Raw genomic sequence first — 15,998 nt, forward strand, 5'->3', positions numbered from 1 at the left:
CGTTACAGGTCTTTAATGCGTCAATTGAATTCCGAATATCAGCAATTACGACAAGCACGTCTTGATCGGAAGGGCGAATACAAGAACCAGTATGATCAATTATCAGCTATTCGCAAAGAACGACAAAAGGACATTCAAACACGTCAACAAGAATTCGAAAAAGAAATGATGCAAAAGGAGGAAGCAAAACAAAAAAAGCAGCATGATAGCGATCTCATTGCATGTGATACGTTGGAGAGGTTGCTACAGCAAGTACTTGATCAACAAGAGCAAGACGTGGAAGAATTGGGTATCGATGGCAACCCCGCTCAGGAACGCATTCAACTCGTCAACTCACCCATTGAGCAAGAGGAAGATGATGGCGTTGATACTTCGGTGTTGATGATTCCCCTCGGCATTATGGAGCTATTTTGGGAGATCCATGTCCAGGTGCCTGTTCGCTTTACAGAGATTGAACCAACATTGAATAGAATTCGAGAGCGTCGAGCTGAATTATCGAGATAAACCCATATTGTGTATTCCCATAACATACTATCACTCACATTAATCGTATGTCCTCCCCTCCTTCCTTCGTCGTCATCTTTTCCCCTCGCTCTCTCTCTCGCTCTCTTTTCTTCTCTGACTTGGATTTTCATTATTGTTCTCCTCAACTTTAAATCTTTCTTTACCCACTCCCTTTTGTAGTAGTCATCATCATCAATATATACCACAATTCTATTTCGGCTTATGGAAGCTGTGTTGAGCGCGTGCATTTGAGGTTTATAAAGAAAGAATCGTCATGTTAACCATGGGTTGCCGGATATAGTATTGGATCGAGATCGATTCTACCAGGGATCATAAGCACTCTCAGGGTTCGATGATGTAAGAGAATAAGGGGGTGATGAATTGAAGCTAAAGTTTCGCCATGTACCATTTTTTTTATTTGCAGCCATTACATTCATTACAACACTTTTTGGGCTCCTCACCCTTTTTACGTCTAATGTTTTTACCATGGTTAGGTGTCCAAGGGCCCAAACTCTCGTTGGCGTAGAAATCCATCGGATACACTTCTTGCCAGTTGACCTTGCCTAGTGCTATAGATGCTTCGTAGGGTGTAAGTAACGGCTTGGGAAAGGCATAGCCCCAATCTGTTGACAAACGAGGACATGCAATTTGAATCCAACTATCAGGGAGAAAGAGGATAATGAGTAACAAGGAGGATAAAATGCACCATCATGCACATGTGCACGGGATAATAATGACTTACGCATCCACATCCTCAAATTGGGCAAGTTTCCCGGGAAAGATCTCGGATAACAATACTGTAATGCACTCTTTGCCGGCTGCACGGATACTGTTTTCCAGGTATTGCATGATTTCAGGCTTTCCTTGACGACCAAGAGTACCCAAGATCAAACCATACTTTTTCGCTTGACCACCCATCTTGACAGCATGCTTACGCAATGATTGCATTTCTTCATGATCGTATCGCTCTCGCGTAATGCGCTTGTCATATGGATTATATCTATCCAAATCAAATCAATAAAAACAATTGGCTCTTGATGGTCGATCCACTTACTGGAAAGCAGGCACTTGAGGATTATGAACCATGATGGATTCAAGATGGAAGCGACCATCGCCCAAATAGCTATCACAAGGGAGGTTAATATGTACATCATTGAAACACGTTCCCTTTCCTACATACATGATGGCATCCGCTTCTCCAAGTTTTGGTGCTGTGCATCCTAGTACTTCACCCGGAGATAATGGCTTGATCTGGGGTATAGTAACAGTATAATCTTGTTGTAATGTTTCTCTCACAGCCTATAATAACGATTAGCATTCCCTTGCCTTTTGATGTTGTATCTCTCAAACACACATACCTGGATAGATGCTACAAATTGAATAGTGCCGACAAGGACCAGCCTCTTTCCAGCTTCAAAGTTCTTCTTGATGGTGTCCACAAAGTGTTGCGTATCGATACCAATGTCCACAAATACATACAGCGTGTTGATTGGAGTCACATCCACAGGTACTAAAATTGATGCAATGATCATTACCATCATTATTCATACCACCAAGGAGGACGTCCATTTACCTAAACAGCTGTGACCATAATGGAGTAGGAAATCACATCCGAGAGCCCGCGCAGTGTAATCATCGATACAGCAAGCACCGTATGTCACATCTCCCATGATAAGCGTTTCAACCTGGCAAAACCTATGTTGCCATCATATGTAAATAAACGTTGTCATGCCAATGAGTATAATCCTTACACTTCGAGAAGATCTGAGATCAAGCATGCAAACATAAGCAAGCCTTCAGGCATTTGGATGGCCACTACAACCCATGTTAGAGGATCGTATGATTTGGATTCATCATACGTTTACCTTTCTTTGCTTGTGCTTTTCTTATCCGCCACACCGATTTGTGTATCTCAAAGTTATAATTGGATGGTAGCTAAACAGTAAAGTAAGTATCAACTTTTACGTCTCTCTCTTCCTCAGCTTACTTGCTCGATCGCCTTATTCAGCAATGGATCGTTCAGAATCTCGTCAGGCACTTGATTAGCGAGACGACCAGCACGAGGACGTCGTGTTTCTATGACGCTCATGTAAGCACCATGTTGCTATGATCGACCGATCTAGATTCACTTACTTGCGAAACCAACAGCACCGTCTTCAATGGCAGCATCGTCATTAGTCTCAATGGCAGTTTTTCGAGCACGGCCAACGAATCGCTTTCGAGTTTTGGGTTGTTCTTCCATGGTTCAAGCCACCACTTTAACAAAGAGATAAAAAGGAAGTAAAGGTGAGACAAAGATATGCAGCTGTCGGTGGATGATTGTGTGTGTGTGGATGTGTCGGGGTGGCTATGCGGATTTCTTATTCAAGGAGCTGATCTCTCACTCTGATTGTTATCAATAGCTCTCTCTCTTTGTACACGCGCGCACACACGCACACACGGGCCAACGGGATCACTTTTGGTGCATCTTTCCCATTCTTTTCCACTTTGGGAACATGGAGCTACACGTCTTGCTTTATATTTTGTTGGGTTCCCCAAACTCCACTTGTTCGCTCTTCTTTCAACCATGATCACTACTGAGGGCACTTTTCAACGTCAAGTCGAACCCGGTCGTATATTGACTATGCCTACGGATGGTACTGGCTTAGTGGTTCTGGATCCTTGGCTTGAACCTTTCAAAGAAGCTTTACGTACAAGGTAATCATTGCCATCCATATTCATACCCAGTGCTATAGAGTATTCAACCCAATGATAGATATGCTCACTTCCAATGGTTCAAATCAAAGGTGGATGAACAAGGTGGATTCGACAAGTTTACACAAGGACACAAGTATTTTGGCTTTCAAACGGCTTTGGATGGAACCATTACCTATCGTGAATGGGCACCTAATGCTGAAACTGCAAGTCTTGTCGGCGACTTTAGTAAGTGAAGGGATGATGGCCGAACCAACATGGCATTTTTGCTAATCATGTGTGTATGTGTGACAAAAGATAGCTGGGATGTTGATGCCAACCCTATGACAAGAATCAAGGATAATGTGTTTGAAGTGGTCGTCAAGCCAACTGCTACAGGGAAACCTGCTATTCCACACAATAGCAAAGTCAAGGTGAGTAAATTGTTGGGGGATGGGGGTTAAAAGGGGGATTGTTGGGATGAGACTGAATTGTATCGAATAGATTACAATGACCGTGCGTGGCACAGGAGAACGCATTTATCGACTACCTGCATGGATACGGCGGGTGACACAAGATCTTAGTGTGAGCCCAACATACGACGCTATATTCTGGAATCCAGAGCACCCTTACACTTTTAAACATCCACGCCCAAAACGTCCCTCCACCTTGCGTGTTTATGAAGCTCATGGTAAAGCAAACTACAATCATCATTCTTTCTTGAAAACAATGGTCCTAACCAGTGCTTTCATATAGTGGGCATTTCATCCAACGAGCCAAGGATAGCCACTTACAAGGAATTCGCTCAAAATGTCATTCCACGCATTGCTTATCTCGGCTACAACGCGATTCAATTGATGGCTATCATGGAGCACGCCTATTATGCTTCCTTTGGATACCAAGTCACCTCGTTTTTTGCGCCATCCTCACGTTACGGCTCACCAGAAGATCTCAAGGAACTGGTAGACACAGCACATAGTTATGGACTTACCGTGCTTTTGGATGTTGTTCATTCGCATGCCAGCAGCAATGTCCTTGATGGGCTTAACATGTTTGATGGTTCACACGAATGCTATTTCCATGGTGATGGACGTGGACGACATGAGTTGTGGGATTCACGCCTTTTCAATTACGGCTATCTTCCAGTGATGCAGTTTTTGCTTTCCAACTTGAGATATTGGATGGATGAGTATCAGTTTGACGGCTTTCGATTTGACGGCGTCACAAGCATGTTGTACAAGCATCATGGCATTGGTTATGGTTTCTCGGGCGACTACCACGAGTATTTTGGTGACTTGGTGGATGAGGATGGTGTCATGTATCTACAAATGGCCAACGCTTTCTTGCATGATTTGTATCCACAAGTCATCACCGTTGCAGAAGGTAAACATCATACTTTACATTATTGTATTACACATGACTCACACACCTTCACCTTTAATAGACGTATCCGGTATGCCAGGCACATGTCGACCTGTGGATGAAGGTGGTGTTGGCTTTGACTACCGATTGGCAATGGCTATTCCTGACATGTGGATCAAGCTTCTCAAGGAGAAAAAGGATGATGATTGGAACATGGGCAAGATCGTGCATACACTCACCAATAGACGCCATCTCGAGAAAGCGATTACATATTGTGAATCCCATGATCAGGCATTGGTGGGCGACAAGACGCTTGCTTTTTGGTTGATGGATAAGGAGATGTATACGCACATGAGTGATTTGACCGACCGCACACCGATCATTGATCGTGGTATGGCTCTTCATAAGCTCATCAGGTACATACATATAACGGCTTTGTGGTTTATGCAAAGTGGACTAATCAACATGTTTAGATTGCTCACTTATGGATTGGGTGGCGAAGGCTATTTGAATTTCGAGGGAAACGAATTTGGACATCCGGAATGGCTCGATTTTCCTCGACAGGGCAACGGCTCTAGCTTCCATTATGCACGACGACAATGGCATGTGCTTGACGATCCGTTGCTGCGGTACAAGTACTTGAATGAATGGGATAAGGCGATGCAACATTTAGAGCAAAAGTACAAGTGGTTGGATGCGCCGCAGGTACGACGTGAGGAGAGAGAGATATTTATGCATATGGTTGTGCTGACGGGTTATTTGTTGGGGGTTTTACCATGATAGGCTTATGTGTCACGCAAACATGAAGGAGACAAAGTGATTGTCTTTGAACGAGCCAACCTATTATTCATCTTCAACTTGCATCCTACGCAGTCGTTTGCCGACTATCGCATTGGCAGTAATATCACTGGTAAACTCAAGGTGGTGTTGAGCTCGGATGAATCCCGCTTCTTTGGTCATGAACGCATTGACATGGACGGCGAATATTTTACCACCGCCGGTGATTGGGATGGCAGAGCAAACTGGTTACAGGTAACACATTCTTATGCATACCCTTTTCCCGCATTATTCAATTAACTCATCTTCTTTTGTGTGTGTGTGTGTGTGTGTTTATGATTAGGTGTATATTCCCAGTCGCACTGCCTTGGTGTTGGGCAAATCAGATGATGTTTCCCACACTTAAAAAAAAGCTGCATGGAATCTTCACGCAATAAAGCCCATTCTCCTTTTTTTCCTTGCTCTTTTATCCAACTTTTTCCCTACAAGATGGCGTCGTCAATGATTGTAGTCCCCCTTTACAAGAAAGTCTTATTACCAGGCGTGGTAATCAAGCTCATATTGCGTGGAAAGGAAGCAACACAGCTTGTTCGACGGCACTTTAGGACACAAAGCCATGATCGTAACAAGGTGCTACATATAGCATGTATCCCATCAACAAAGGCACCAGCAGCCGATGAAGCCAACAATGGTATTCTTGTTCCAAAGTCAATACATGGCCACTTGTATCAACATGGATGTTCTGGACGTATCCTACGTGTGCAACGATTGGCGAATGAAACGTATGGCGTGTTTGTGGAAGGTGTATCCCGGTTTAGAGTCAAATTGTACCACCATGACGCGAAGGAGCTGGATGTGGATATGTATACATGCAACGTAGTGCACTATGATGATGATGAGCAACAACAAAAAAGCAGCAACAAAGGGGATAATGAGTTTCGAAAGCTCATGTGTGCGTTTGTGGACAAGATGAGAGCATTGGATATCCCCGGTGATCTCTTGCAGCAAATGGTGGGATGGATGGACAACAAATCAGAAGCAGTGATAGCCGACATGCTGGTGTGCATGATTGACACATCCTTCGAAGAAAAGCTTCAAATGTTGGCCACCGAATCTATCCCAGAGCGCATGAAACTAGCACACACATGGATGACACGCCAATTACACATCCTGCAAATTTCAGAGCAAATACATTCTACGGTGGAGGCGAAGATGAGTCGGCAGCAGCGTGAATTTTACTTGCGGCAGCAGCTTGAAGCGATCCAAAGGGAGTTGAAGCCAAAGAGGAATATACCAACCCATCAAGGGGATGAGGATGAGGATGATGAAGAAGATATGGCTCAACTACGACGTCGTCTTGTGGAAGCACAGCTACCTACAGAAGCCTTGCAAGTAGCACAACGTGAACTTATTCGCCTACAACGACTACAACCTGCATCAGCTGAATGGGCAGTGGCGCGAAATTATCTCGAGCTGATGGCAGATTTACCATGGTGTAAAAAGACAAGCGAGGTGTTGGATATTGCAAGTGCACGAAAGCAGCTGGATGGTGACCATTTTGGGTAAGGTTTGATTTCATGCAGGATATAAATCGTATGCTAATTTTGTGCGGGGGACAAGGCTTGATCAGGTCAAAAGGCGCATTATTGAATATCTATCAGTGGCCAAGGTCAAAGGGAATCTCAAATCACCTATTCTTTGTTTTGTGGGACCCGTAAGTAGTAGTAGTAGTGCTAAACAAGTGTGTGTGTATGTACGCATGTTTTTCTCACACACGTTCTTTTGTGTACAAAGCCAGGTGTGGGGAAGACATCCCTCGGTCGATCTATTGCCGCTGCCCTGAACCGAAAGTTTTACCGAGCATCTTTAGGTGGTGTGAGAGATGAAGCTGATATGAGGTAAGCCATTAGCTATTATCATCCATGCATCTTATTAATGATGATGATGGTATTTTTATATGATCAAGAGGACATCGCAGGACATACGTAGCTGCCATGCCTGGGTTGATCATTCAAGGCATTCGACGATGCGGGGTCAACAATCCTGTTTACTTGTTAGGTGAGTGTGTGTGACTATAGGCCATGTATAAGGATAGTCCCCATTCTCAACTATGTTGAAAGATGAAATTGACAAGCTTGTGCACTCGAAAATCCATGGTGACCCAGGTATGGAGATGAGGCGGCGTCGATCGGTTGTACTACAACAAGTTTTATTCATGCAGCTTTTCTCTTTTAGCTGGTGCACTTTTGGAAATCCTTGACCCTGAGCAAAACCACAACTTCAACGATCATTATCTCAACGTCCCATTTGATTTATCAACCGTACTTTTCATTGCCACTGCCAACAGCCTTGATACGATTCCTGAAGCACTTCTTGATCGCATGGAAGTCATCCGCTTACATGGCTACTCCTTTGATGAAAAGCTGCATATTGCAAAGTCGCACTTGTTACCCAAGCAAATCAAAAGTCATGGTTTACACAACACGCAAATCCAAATTTCAGACCAGCTATTAATGTGGATCGCTGAACATTATACGCGAGAAAGTGGTGTACGATCATTGGAGCGTGCCGTGGCTGGTGTTATCCGTGGCAAGTGTGTGGAGCTTGCTGATCTTCGTGACAGTGATATGGAATGTGCGTACGACCCATATATCACAAAAGCTACTATTGAACGGGCGCTTGGTGTAAGTGGGATTGAGAGTATACATACCAAAGAGGCCTTCACTTATTCATTCGCTTGTATGTAGCTGCCTTTGTATGAGACCTCTAGTGAAGCAAAGCGTGACATGATGCCTGGTGTCGTTACTGGAATCAGTGCCGATGGTCCTATTGTTGTGGAAGCGATTCTCATGCCTGGAAAAGGAAGGTTGTGCTTAACAGGATCACTTGGCTCTATCATTAAAGAATCGGCACACCTCGCATTGACATGGATACGGTCCAATTCAGACATTCTCAAGATAAAGGAATTACAACAACGTCTCGATCATGATATTCACATTCACGTGCCACAAGGTGCAGTGCCCAAGGATGGTCCTAGTGCAGGCTTGGCTATCTTGTGCGCACTTGTCTCATTGTATACCAACTATAACATCCAACCAACCACAGCATTCATTGGAGAGATCTCATTACGTGGGCAAGTGCTACCAGTACGACACACAAAGGATCGAATCTTAGCGGCACATCGAGCTGGCTTACGTAAAGTCATTCTTCCTTTTGCCAACCGAAAGAATGTTATGCATCAAGTACCTGAGAATATCAGAGATGACCTTGGATTGGTTTACGTTAAGACTGTATGGGATGCATTACATGCTGCTGTACCCAAGCAAGAATATCGACCCCCTTTGGAGAGTCATTTGTAGTTGTAAAAAGTAATAAACAAAAGCTTTATTATTTTGTAAGGATCAACCTGAGTGGGCCTGGAGAGTATTTGAAATTGTCGGCATATTCTTTTTTGACAAACTTTTTGGCAACAGGTTCATGTACGTAATAGTCCCATCCTATTCCCTTGTTTTTAGTCATCCTTGTTCTCTTCACGCACAATAAAGGATATTACCTTGTCTCTCAGCAAAGTCGATCGCTGCCTCTTTAGAATCAAATGTCATTTGGAGACCTTGTTGATAATCAGCACTAGGCAATTGTTGTTTACAGCGTCAGTGTGTAACCCCATTTCATGCATGATCCCCCTCCCTTTTTGCATTACCTGGATGCCCAGCCAATCAATGGATTTTCATATCGATCTGCATCAGGTATAATATCAAAATCAATGCTCCAGTGCCGTGTACCATGGACGCCTTGTTGTGTAGCAGCTTTGCATGGTGAAAATATACGCACAGAGCGCTCCGTGGTGAGCTCCTCTATATACAAGGGTATGCCTTATTAGGATATTCAATAGCATGACGTTTTGTGTTATTACCAGGAGCACCAGACGCTGATTCTACAGACGTGGGACGATGCTCAACTTGAGGTCGAGTCACTTGTGTAGTTGTCCATCGATACGCTATTAAATTTGCCTGAATGGCTGGTCTAAAAATGCTGTTGACGGTGGTACGTGCTGGTATGAACATGATGGAAGTGACAAGAGGGTTGAATTCGGGGGTTTTTATATTATGTTGGGTAAGCCAGGTATATCTTTTTATCCTTCCAGCCAATGTAATGATTCGAAATTTGGAAACTCAACCCATCGACATTAGAGTCTTTCTTTGGATGACGTTTTTACACTGTAAACAATGCATAATCGAAAACCAAAATCAACGATGATTTAAGCATGACTTTGACGGGGGTATTGTACTTGACGTATAACACTCTCCATTGCCCACACCACATGCCATATCCATTTCCTCCCCCCATCTCTTATCACCCAGCATGAACATGATGATGATGATGATGATATCAAAGTCGCTTTGTCTCACATTTCAATAGATCCCAACTCCGCTATCGTACGGTTTTTGTTGTTTGATTGTAGGATGAAAACAAAGAACATGCATGTCTCATTATGAACGGATGGCATAGGAGGATGAAATATCTTGTTTAATCGAGTTGAATAAATACATGGTGTATGTGTCCGTGCGGCATTTACAGGTTCAATTCCTCCTTGGTCTGGATACCGAGTTCTTCACGAACAGGTGCCAATTCATCAAGGTACTGCTTGTATTGACCCTCGTTCTCAACCTTTTCCTTGACACCTTCGAAGATGCGGACGGCGGTGGCGTAATCGTTGACACGACGAGAAGCACGCAAAGCTGACTCGATCACAGAGGGAGCAGGGACCAAATCATAGGCGAAGCAGTTGTTGAGACCACGTTGCAACTCAAAGAGATCATCGACACCATCAAAAAACTTGACGTAGCGTTCAGTGAAGGATTCAAAGCTCTCGTCTTCGTGACCAGCCGAATAGAAACGACGAGCGGCTAAATGAGGATAGGATCGTTAATCACGCGTGTGTTGGTTGTCATTGGCAACGCATTAGATAGTTTACCCAAAGGAGCAGCAGCAGCACGGAAAGCAGGAGTAGCACGAATAGCGGTCGAACGAGCGACGACACCAGTGAGAGCAGCACGGAGCATATTGTTGTGTAGTATTGTGTATGGAGAAAGAGGGCTGCCAACAAAACACCAACCCAACTGATTTATTTCGTGACCGGGCCCAATCACCAATTGGCTTGTGTTCCCATCCATCCACCCAGGCAGCTTGATGATGGCTAATACCACCACCACCACATGGCAACCTTACCCTTCTTCATATATAATCAATCAAACCTATCACTATTAAAGCTTGCTGGACATATATACATCTCATTTAATGGCATGGATGCTACATGTTTATTATAATGGGAAATGTCCATATTCAAACAAGAGTCATTTTATTATAGCATGTGATCCCATGCCATGTTGACATAGGCTATTGAATCGATTACAATACTTAAGAGATATCATTTTATATGTAGAATCATCACACATGCTTTATTCAACATTATCATACAAATGATCTACAAGGTGTGGATGGTGTTGTTGCTGGGTGTTGCTTGTTGGCTGGTGACTGTCGGAGACGACAAAGAAAAGAAAAATGGTTCAAAGAGTCTCAGCTACTACTGCAACTTGTTTTGTGCCGTGTGTGCGTGTGTGTAGACTCTCCCGATGCAGCAATCCAGCAACAAGAACATTCTTCTCTCGGATCTCTTCCGTATCAAGGATATCGATCCCAATGGCAAGCGTTTCGATCGCGGTATGTTGGCTATTTAGAGTGTGGGTGGTGGTGGCGTGTTGCGATTGGATCGATGGGCTGACAAGTAGGTATCCATATGCTTTTTTTGCTAGTATCACGCTTGGTGGGCAAATCGGAAACGTACGAGATGACTGTGTTGTTGGACTACAATTCTGAAATCTACCCGCTTGAAATCAACGAAAAGGTGTCGATTGTCCTTGCGTCGTCCTTATCACTCGAAGCCAAAAGTGAAGCTGGTAACGCTGACGGCAACGAAGCACGTGAGAGCTGGCGTGAACGTGCACCTGGAGAGCATGATTTGAGTGATGAATACGAATATGTCATGTTTGGCAAGGTATATCGGTACGAGGATTCCAATCCTGGTGTTGATGAGGTCGGCAAGAGCGTGTAAGTATTGATTACGTGATTGGGAATGGATATATGATTGACATACATGATGGGTACCATTTACATAGAGCTGTATACATTTCTTTTGGTGGTTTGTTGATGTGCCTGGATGGTGATTGCCGACATTTGGAACCTCTCACTGTGGGTGAACATGTGTATCTCTTGATGCGAAAATAGACATTTCTCTTCCTTACTGTTTCTCTTCATCCCTTTTATATTCATATCGCTCTCTTATTTACCATGTCAATCACGCATAAAAGCCTTCAAATCATCTTGTACATAACCTTTGTTGATCACACAAGTAAATGTATTGCACGTGTATGTGTGTATGTGTGTATAGAGAATACATAGGGTTCCTACCTTTGTATCATTGGAGATGGGGTTGTTGTCAAGGTGTGAACAAAAACACGAGCATTGGAAAAAAGCATGACTAAGTCAGAATGACATCCTTGATATAGTTTTGCATGACCGAATTTCCCACTTTGTACTTCTCTTTCCCATATGACTTCCAACACTGCAAACGATCGTGTCGCCCAAATCGCTGCCCATCTCGAAGCCGTAGGTTCTTCAATGAAAGACCAGGTCTGCATTGTCACTGGTGCTGGTTCACTTTATGGCATTGGGTAAGAACACACAATGAGTGCTATTTATTCTTGACATCCCCCCTTTAACTCGAAGCTTAATATCTTATGTAGTCGTGCAACCGTTTATGCTTTGGCTAAGCGTGGACCCAAGGTTATCTATGCTACCGATTTGACTTTGGAGAGCTTGGAAGGATTGACCAAGGATGTCGAGAGCAAATACCCTGGAGTACAATGTATCTGCCGTGCTGTCAATGCAGCCAAGACCGAAAGCGTCACTGCCATCATTGATGAAGCTGTCAACACCTTTGGCCGATTGGATGTCTTTTTCGCTAATGCTGGTGTCGCAACCGGTGATCCCCTTCTTTCCGAAGATGAAGAATCGTTTATGCGTATGATGAGCATCAATGCCTTGAGGTAAGATCTATGGGCCGAAACAACAACAGCAGGATCCAAAAAACCAACATCTATGATGACATAGCGCATTCTTGGCTTGTCGTTACGCTGGACCTGCCATGAAGATCACTGGAAAGGGTGGCAAGGAGAGATCTGGTGGCTCTATCATTTGTACTGCTTCAGGTAAAAAAAGGATTCGTATACATACCTTGGGTGCAATATATTGAATACCATACGTTATAGTGGCTGGTATTCGTTCGGGTGCTGGTTCACCTGAATACTCGGCTTCCAAGGCTGCGTAAGTGCATTTACTTTCACTCATGGATCTTAAGCTTGGATTAACATCTCTTATGAAAACAGCGTTATCAACCTTTGTCAAACATCCGCATTCCAATATGCTGGTACTGATATCCGTGTAAATGCCATTTGCCCTGTAAGTATATGTACGGATCTTGAAAAGCGATCGTCAAGCTAATCCTGGTATCGTTTAGGGCTTGATTGAAACTGGTATGACCAAGGGCACTTTTGATTATGCAAGAGCTCGCGGTTCTGCTCACAAGATTGGCCAATTGAACCCTACTCGCCGTTATGGTCTTCCTTTCGAGGTAATACGGAGCCAAGTGGATGAGAAATAGAATAGTTTTACTTATCAAAGTTTCCTATTTGTAGATTGCCAATGTGGTGGCATTCCTTGCAAGTGAAGAAGCCTCCTATGTTAATGGCCAAGCTATTGCTGTCGATGGTGGTTTGTCTGCTAGTCATCCTATTGTCCCTGGAAAGTTCCACTAGATGTCGCCATGTGTATAGATATACCTTTTGATTGACTTAATATACGTATTGATTGGAACCATTGATCTATATTGTTCGCCTTGTTGATGAAAACGAGAACTTGTTTTGGACATCTCCAATGATCTCTGTTGCTTTGTGTTCCAAGAATTATTGCATGAAACATAATCTACTCCCTTCCATCCAACTTTTCACCTCATTGCTAACACCATTTGTGCTATGACAATCCATTCCAATAACTTATTATGAAGCAATACAGAATATATTTACAATTTGCCAAGTATCAGCTATCAAGTCTTTTGAGTCGTTTATTCTTTAGCGGTACTCCTGTTGGCCTAAAGAAAGGACATGTCAGCAAAAAGCCTATGCACACTAAATGAAGAACTTACCAGGCATGATGGGGAAACGATGGCCAGCACTCAATGAGATTGTTCCTTGCTGAGGTGCCATTGCCATGACGGGAGGGCTGTGGTGGTTACTTGCTGCTTCGGCTGCAATATTCATCCTTGCCCTAAGAGCGCTCTTTCTTTGGGAATGCATACTGGAATCTGGTGTGCTGCCTCTTGCATTTGTATCGTTATCCATATCATGGTCAATTGAAAAAGCAACACCAGTGCGACATGTCTTTTGGGGTTCTCGATCAGGCAATACAATGCCCCTCCTTCCTCGTGCTTGTCTTCTCTTACGCCGTGCTTCACGCATTCGATCACGTTCAATCTTGTCAATTTCAGCATCTGTCAGCTCCATGATTGCAGGCGTAAATCGATCCACGGCTTCGAGATCACGTGTGATGGTCTTTAATGATGGTAAGAAGCTGTGTCGTAAATCGTCGTCTAGGATAGCAGAGCCGTTGAATTCATAGCCAACTAGGATAAGCGACTTGATATAGTTGTGTGCTTGTTCACGGATTGAATGTGCAATAGCCGTTCTAATAATCCCATTTTGCTCTTAGGTATTGACCATTCCATGATAGGCAATGCAAGCTTACCTAAACTCGCCGCCTAATCCCAATTCTCGAGTCATCTTGTCCGCAAAAGCTTCAGCATCATTTCGTTCGCATGCAATATCCCATTCGAATTGATCCAAAAGAGAGCGATTGCCAACTGTAATATCCAACTTGTGTATAATGTCAATAGCTGATCATAGTCAATCGTATCATCATTGTTGGTCGACTTACTCTCATCAGCATTCGTAGCTCTGTGTTTTTCCGTTTCTTGGCCGATTGAGAGTCTTTGTCATCATCTTCTTCTTCCACATCAGCACCATCACCTCCCATATCTGTGCTCCCTGCATGCAAGTAGTAATCTTGTAACTGATCCTGAATAGCCCTTGTGATGAGTGGAGCGAATGTACTGGGTGGCAGTCGCAAATCTTCACACATGACTTCAGCAAATTGCTCTGGCGTAATCAAGGTTTCTATAAAGGAGGATAACGATGAGTGGGGGAGCATTCGATATACATTCTCATAGGATCGATGCAATACCATTAAGATTCCATGTAAAGGTGTCTCGTAGTTTGTAGCCATCGAGCTCTATCTCCAAACGAATGGGCACAAGCATATCATCCTTTTCGCCTTGTTCTTCAAGTTGATCCAATCGACTATCATTCGCTATGTAAGTTTTTTCTGTGTCATTGACAAGCATTGAATGGATGTGCTTACAAACGAAACTCATGTGATCTTCGTGGGCGTTTTCTGTGCCTGGGATATAGCACACGTGATTGCAATCCTGTGGGTGCGTTGCCGAGCTGGTATCCAGGTCCAAAGACTGACATGGGACCCTGATGAGCACGTACTTGGCGATCCTTGTGCATCATCTCGATTTCACGTTTCTTCTCTTGAGCAAGTAGCAAATGTCGTTTATGTTGTGCATTAAAGGAATCTTGATAAGCCTGGTCACGATGCTGGTATCGTTCCAAATTCATCTTGTGCAGTGGGTTGTCAGCTACAATGGGCTCGATGCGTGGCATACTGGCAGTGGCGGATGGCGGTGCAGGTTGTGGTTGTGGAGGAGCAGAAGGAGGAAATGGTTGACGTCCTCGAGCAGCAGCAGCAGCAGCAGCAGCTTGGATCTTGTTGCGTTCATCCAACATGGCTTGGGAGCCATCGTAGGGTTGATTCATCGCTTGCATACTATAAAGTCGCTAACGACGCGTCGTTGTATATATAAAAAAAAGGAGTGAGAAAAAAAGAGGTGTGGTATTGCAGCTGCTGCAAGTGAATTCACTACTGGAATTTTCATCATCCACATCATAAGCGTGTTGATAGTGGCAACAATTGATTGTGTCAAATGAAATACGTTGGGGTTGCCATGGATGAATTCCAGGGATTGTACGTTTATTGCAAATACATCATCCACCACTAGCTATGGCAATGACAGAAAAAAAAGTGAGCTTACACAACCTATTTATAGCTATACCAGATATGCTAATAGGGTACAGAATCTTGCCTTTGATAGCTTCTACGTAGGATAGCTAGCCACTTTATTGATTGACATGTGGATGCATGCATTGGAATAAAACTCGTTTGTTGTTGCAAAGGAAAACAAAGAACCCATGACCAGGAGATACCATATGGTTGTCATGACGCACCTATGCGTTTCAATACAAGTCGAGTAACACGATAACAAAGGATACCATGGCTTGTGATGGTTAACGACTAGCCCCATGATTTAGAATCGCACGTTTTAAAGAGAAATTGAGCGAGAACGAAGATAACAAAGTTATTGGCCCACCATTTGGATGTTTGTCAACGCGATGGACAAAAGTGATATGTATGTGATCGTATTCATAACAATAGCTTTGCTCCTATGT

General features: G+C 43.6%; 9 protein-coding genes across 9 annotated transcripts; 5 read left to right on the forward strand and 4 right to left on the reverse strand.

Moving 5' to 3' along the window:
• Positions 1–15: 15 nt before the first annotated feature.
• O0I10_008984 (uncharacterized protein) lies at positions 16–504 on the forward strand (the record flags this gene model as incomplete). The annotated part of the gene is made up of 1 exon (XM_058488982.1): positions 16–504. One exon carries the CDS (start codon positions 16–18, stop codon positions 502–504), a length of 489 nt encoding a protein of 162 aa, XP_058340208.1.
• Positions 505–918: 414 nt separating this feature from the next.
• On the reverse strand, positions 919–2,746 carry O0I10_008985 (uncharacterized protein; the record flags this gene model as incomplete). The annotated part of the gene is made up of 10 exons (XM_058488983.1): positions 919–1,162; positions 1,247–1,504; positions 1,559–1,627; positions 1,685–1,803; positions 1,863–2,014; positions 2,078–2,199; positions 2,256–2,319; positions 2,370–2,439; positions 2,492–2,580; positions 2,638–2,746. The coding sequence occupies 10 exons, from the start codon at positions 2,744–2,746 to the stop codon at positions 919–921; spliced, it is 1,296 nt and encodes a 431-aa protein (XP_058340209.1).
• Positions 2,747–3,070: 324 nt separating this feature from the next.
• On the forward strand, positions 3,071–5,722 carry O0I10_008986 (uncharacterized protein; the record flags this gene model as incomplete). Its single annotated transcript, XM_058488984.1, has 9 exons — positions 3,071–3,201; positions 3,260–3,426; positions 3,496–3,611; positions 3,682–3,868; positions 3,934–4,560; positions 4,622–4,955; positions 5,013–5,244; positions 5,323–5,571; positions 5,660–5,722. 9 exons carry the CDS (start codon positions 3,071–3,073, stop codon positions 5,720–5,722), a joined length of 2,106 nt encoding a protein of 701 aa, XP_058340210.1.
• An 83-nt stretch (positions 5,723–5,805) lies between these two features.
• Positions 5,806–8,675, forward strand: O0I10_008987 (ATP-dependent protease La; the record flags this gene model as incomplete). Its single annotated transcript, XM_058488985.1, has 7 exons — positions 5,806–6,878; positions 6,937–7,030; positions 7,111–7,214; positions 7,283–7,374; positions 7,437–7,481; positions 7,552–8,000; positions 8,064–8,675. The coding sequence occupies 7 exons, from the start codon at positions 5,806–5,808 to the stop codon at positions 8,673–8,675; spliced, it is 2,469 nt and encodes an 822-aa protein (XP_058340211.1).
• Positions 8,676–8,703: 28 nt separating this feature from the next.
• On the reverse strand, positions 8,704–9,380 carry O0I10_008988 (uncharacterized protein; the record flags this gene model as incomplete). The annotated part of the gene is made up of 4 exons (XM_058488986.1): positions 8,704–8,813; positions 8,870–8,943; positions 9,017–9,170; positions 9,230–9,380. 4 exons carry the CDS (start codon positions 9,378–9,380, stop codon positions 8,704–8,706), a joined length of 489 nt encoding a protein of 162 aa, XP_058340212.1.
• Positions 9,381–9,888: 508 nt separating this feature from the next.
• O0I10_008989 (uncharacterized protein) lies at positions 9,889–10,379 on the reverse strand (the record flags this gene model as incomplete). The annotated part of the gene is made up of 2 exons (XM_058488987.1): positions 9,889–10,223; positions 10,292–10,379. 2 exons carry the CDS (start codon positions 10,377–10,379, stop codon positions 9,889–9,891), a joined length of 423 nt encoding a protein of 140 aa, XP_058340213.1.
• Positions 10,380–10,949: 570 nt separating this feature from the next.
• O0I10_008990 (uncharacterized protein) lies at positions 10,950–11,601 on the forward strand (the record flags this gene model as incomplete). Its single annotated transcript, XM_058488988.1, has 3 exons — positions 10,950–11,037; positions 11,130–11,424; positions 11,493–11,601. 3 exons carry the CDS (start codon positions 10,950–10,952, stop codon positions 11,599–11,601), a joined length of 492 nt encoding a protein of 163 aa, XP_058340214.1.
• Positions 11,602–11,925: 324 nt separating this feature from the next.
• Positions 11,926–13,190, forward strand: O0I10_008991 (uncharacterized protein; the record flags this gene model as incomplete). Its single annotated transcript, XM_058488989.1, has 7 exons — positions 11,926–12,047; positions 12,120–12,422; positions 12,487–12,584; positions 12,645–12,699; positions 12,762–12,834; positions 12,893–13,006; positions 13,071–13,190. 7 exons carry the CDS (start codon positions 11,926–11,928, stop codon positions 13,188–13,190), a joined length of 885 nt encoding a protein of 294 aa, XP_058340215.1.
• A 312-nt stretch (positions 13,191–13,502) lies between these two features.
• On the reverse strand, positions 13,503–15,317 carry O0I10_008992 (uncharacterized protein; the record flags this gene model as incomplete). Its single annotated transcript, XM_058488990.1, has 6 exons — positions 13,503–13,522; positions 13,577–14,115; positions 14,176–14,303; positions 14,365–14,603; positions 14,671–14,786; positions 14,848–15,317. The coding sequence occupies 6 exons, from the start codon at positions 15,315–15,317 to the stop codon at positions 13,503–13,505; spliced, it is 1,512 nt and encodes a 503-aa protein (XP_058340216.1).
• Positions 15,318–15,998: the final 681 nt, after the last annotated feature.

The sequence above is a fragment of the Lichtheimia ornata genome (assembly GCF_029851405.1).
Source record: "Lichtheimia ornata isolate CBS 291.66 chromosome Unknown scaffold00050, whole genome shotgun sequence".
Taxonomy (NCBI): Eukaryota; Fungi; Mucoromycota; class Mucoromycetes; order Mucorales; family Lichtheimiaceae; genus Lichtheimia; species Lichtheimia ornata.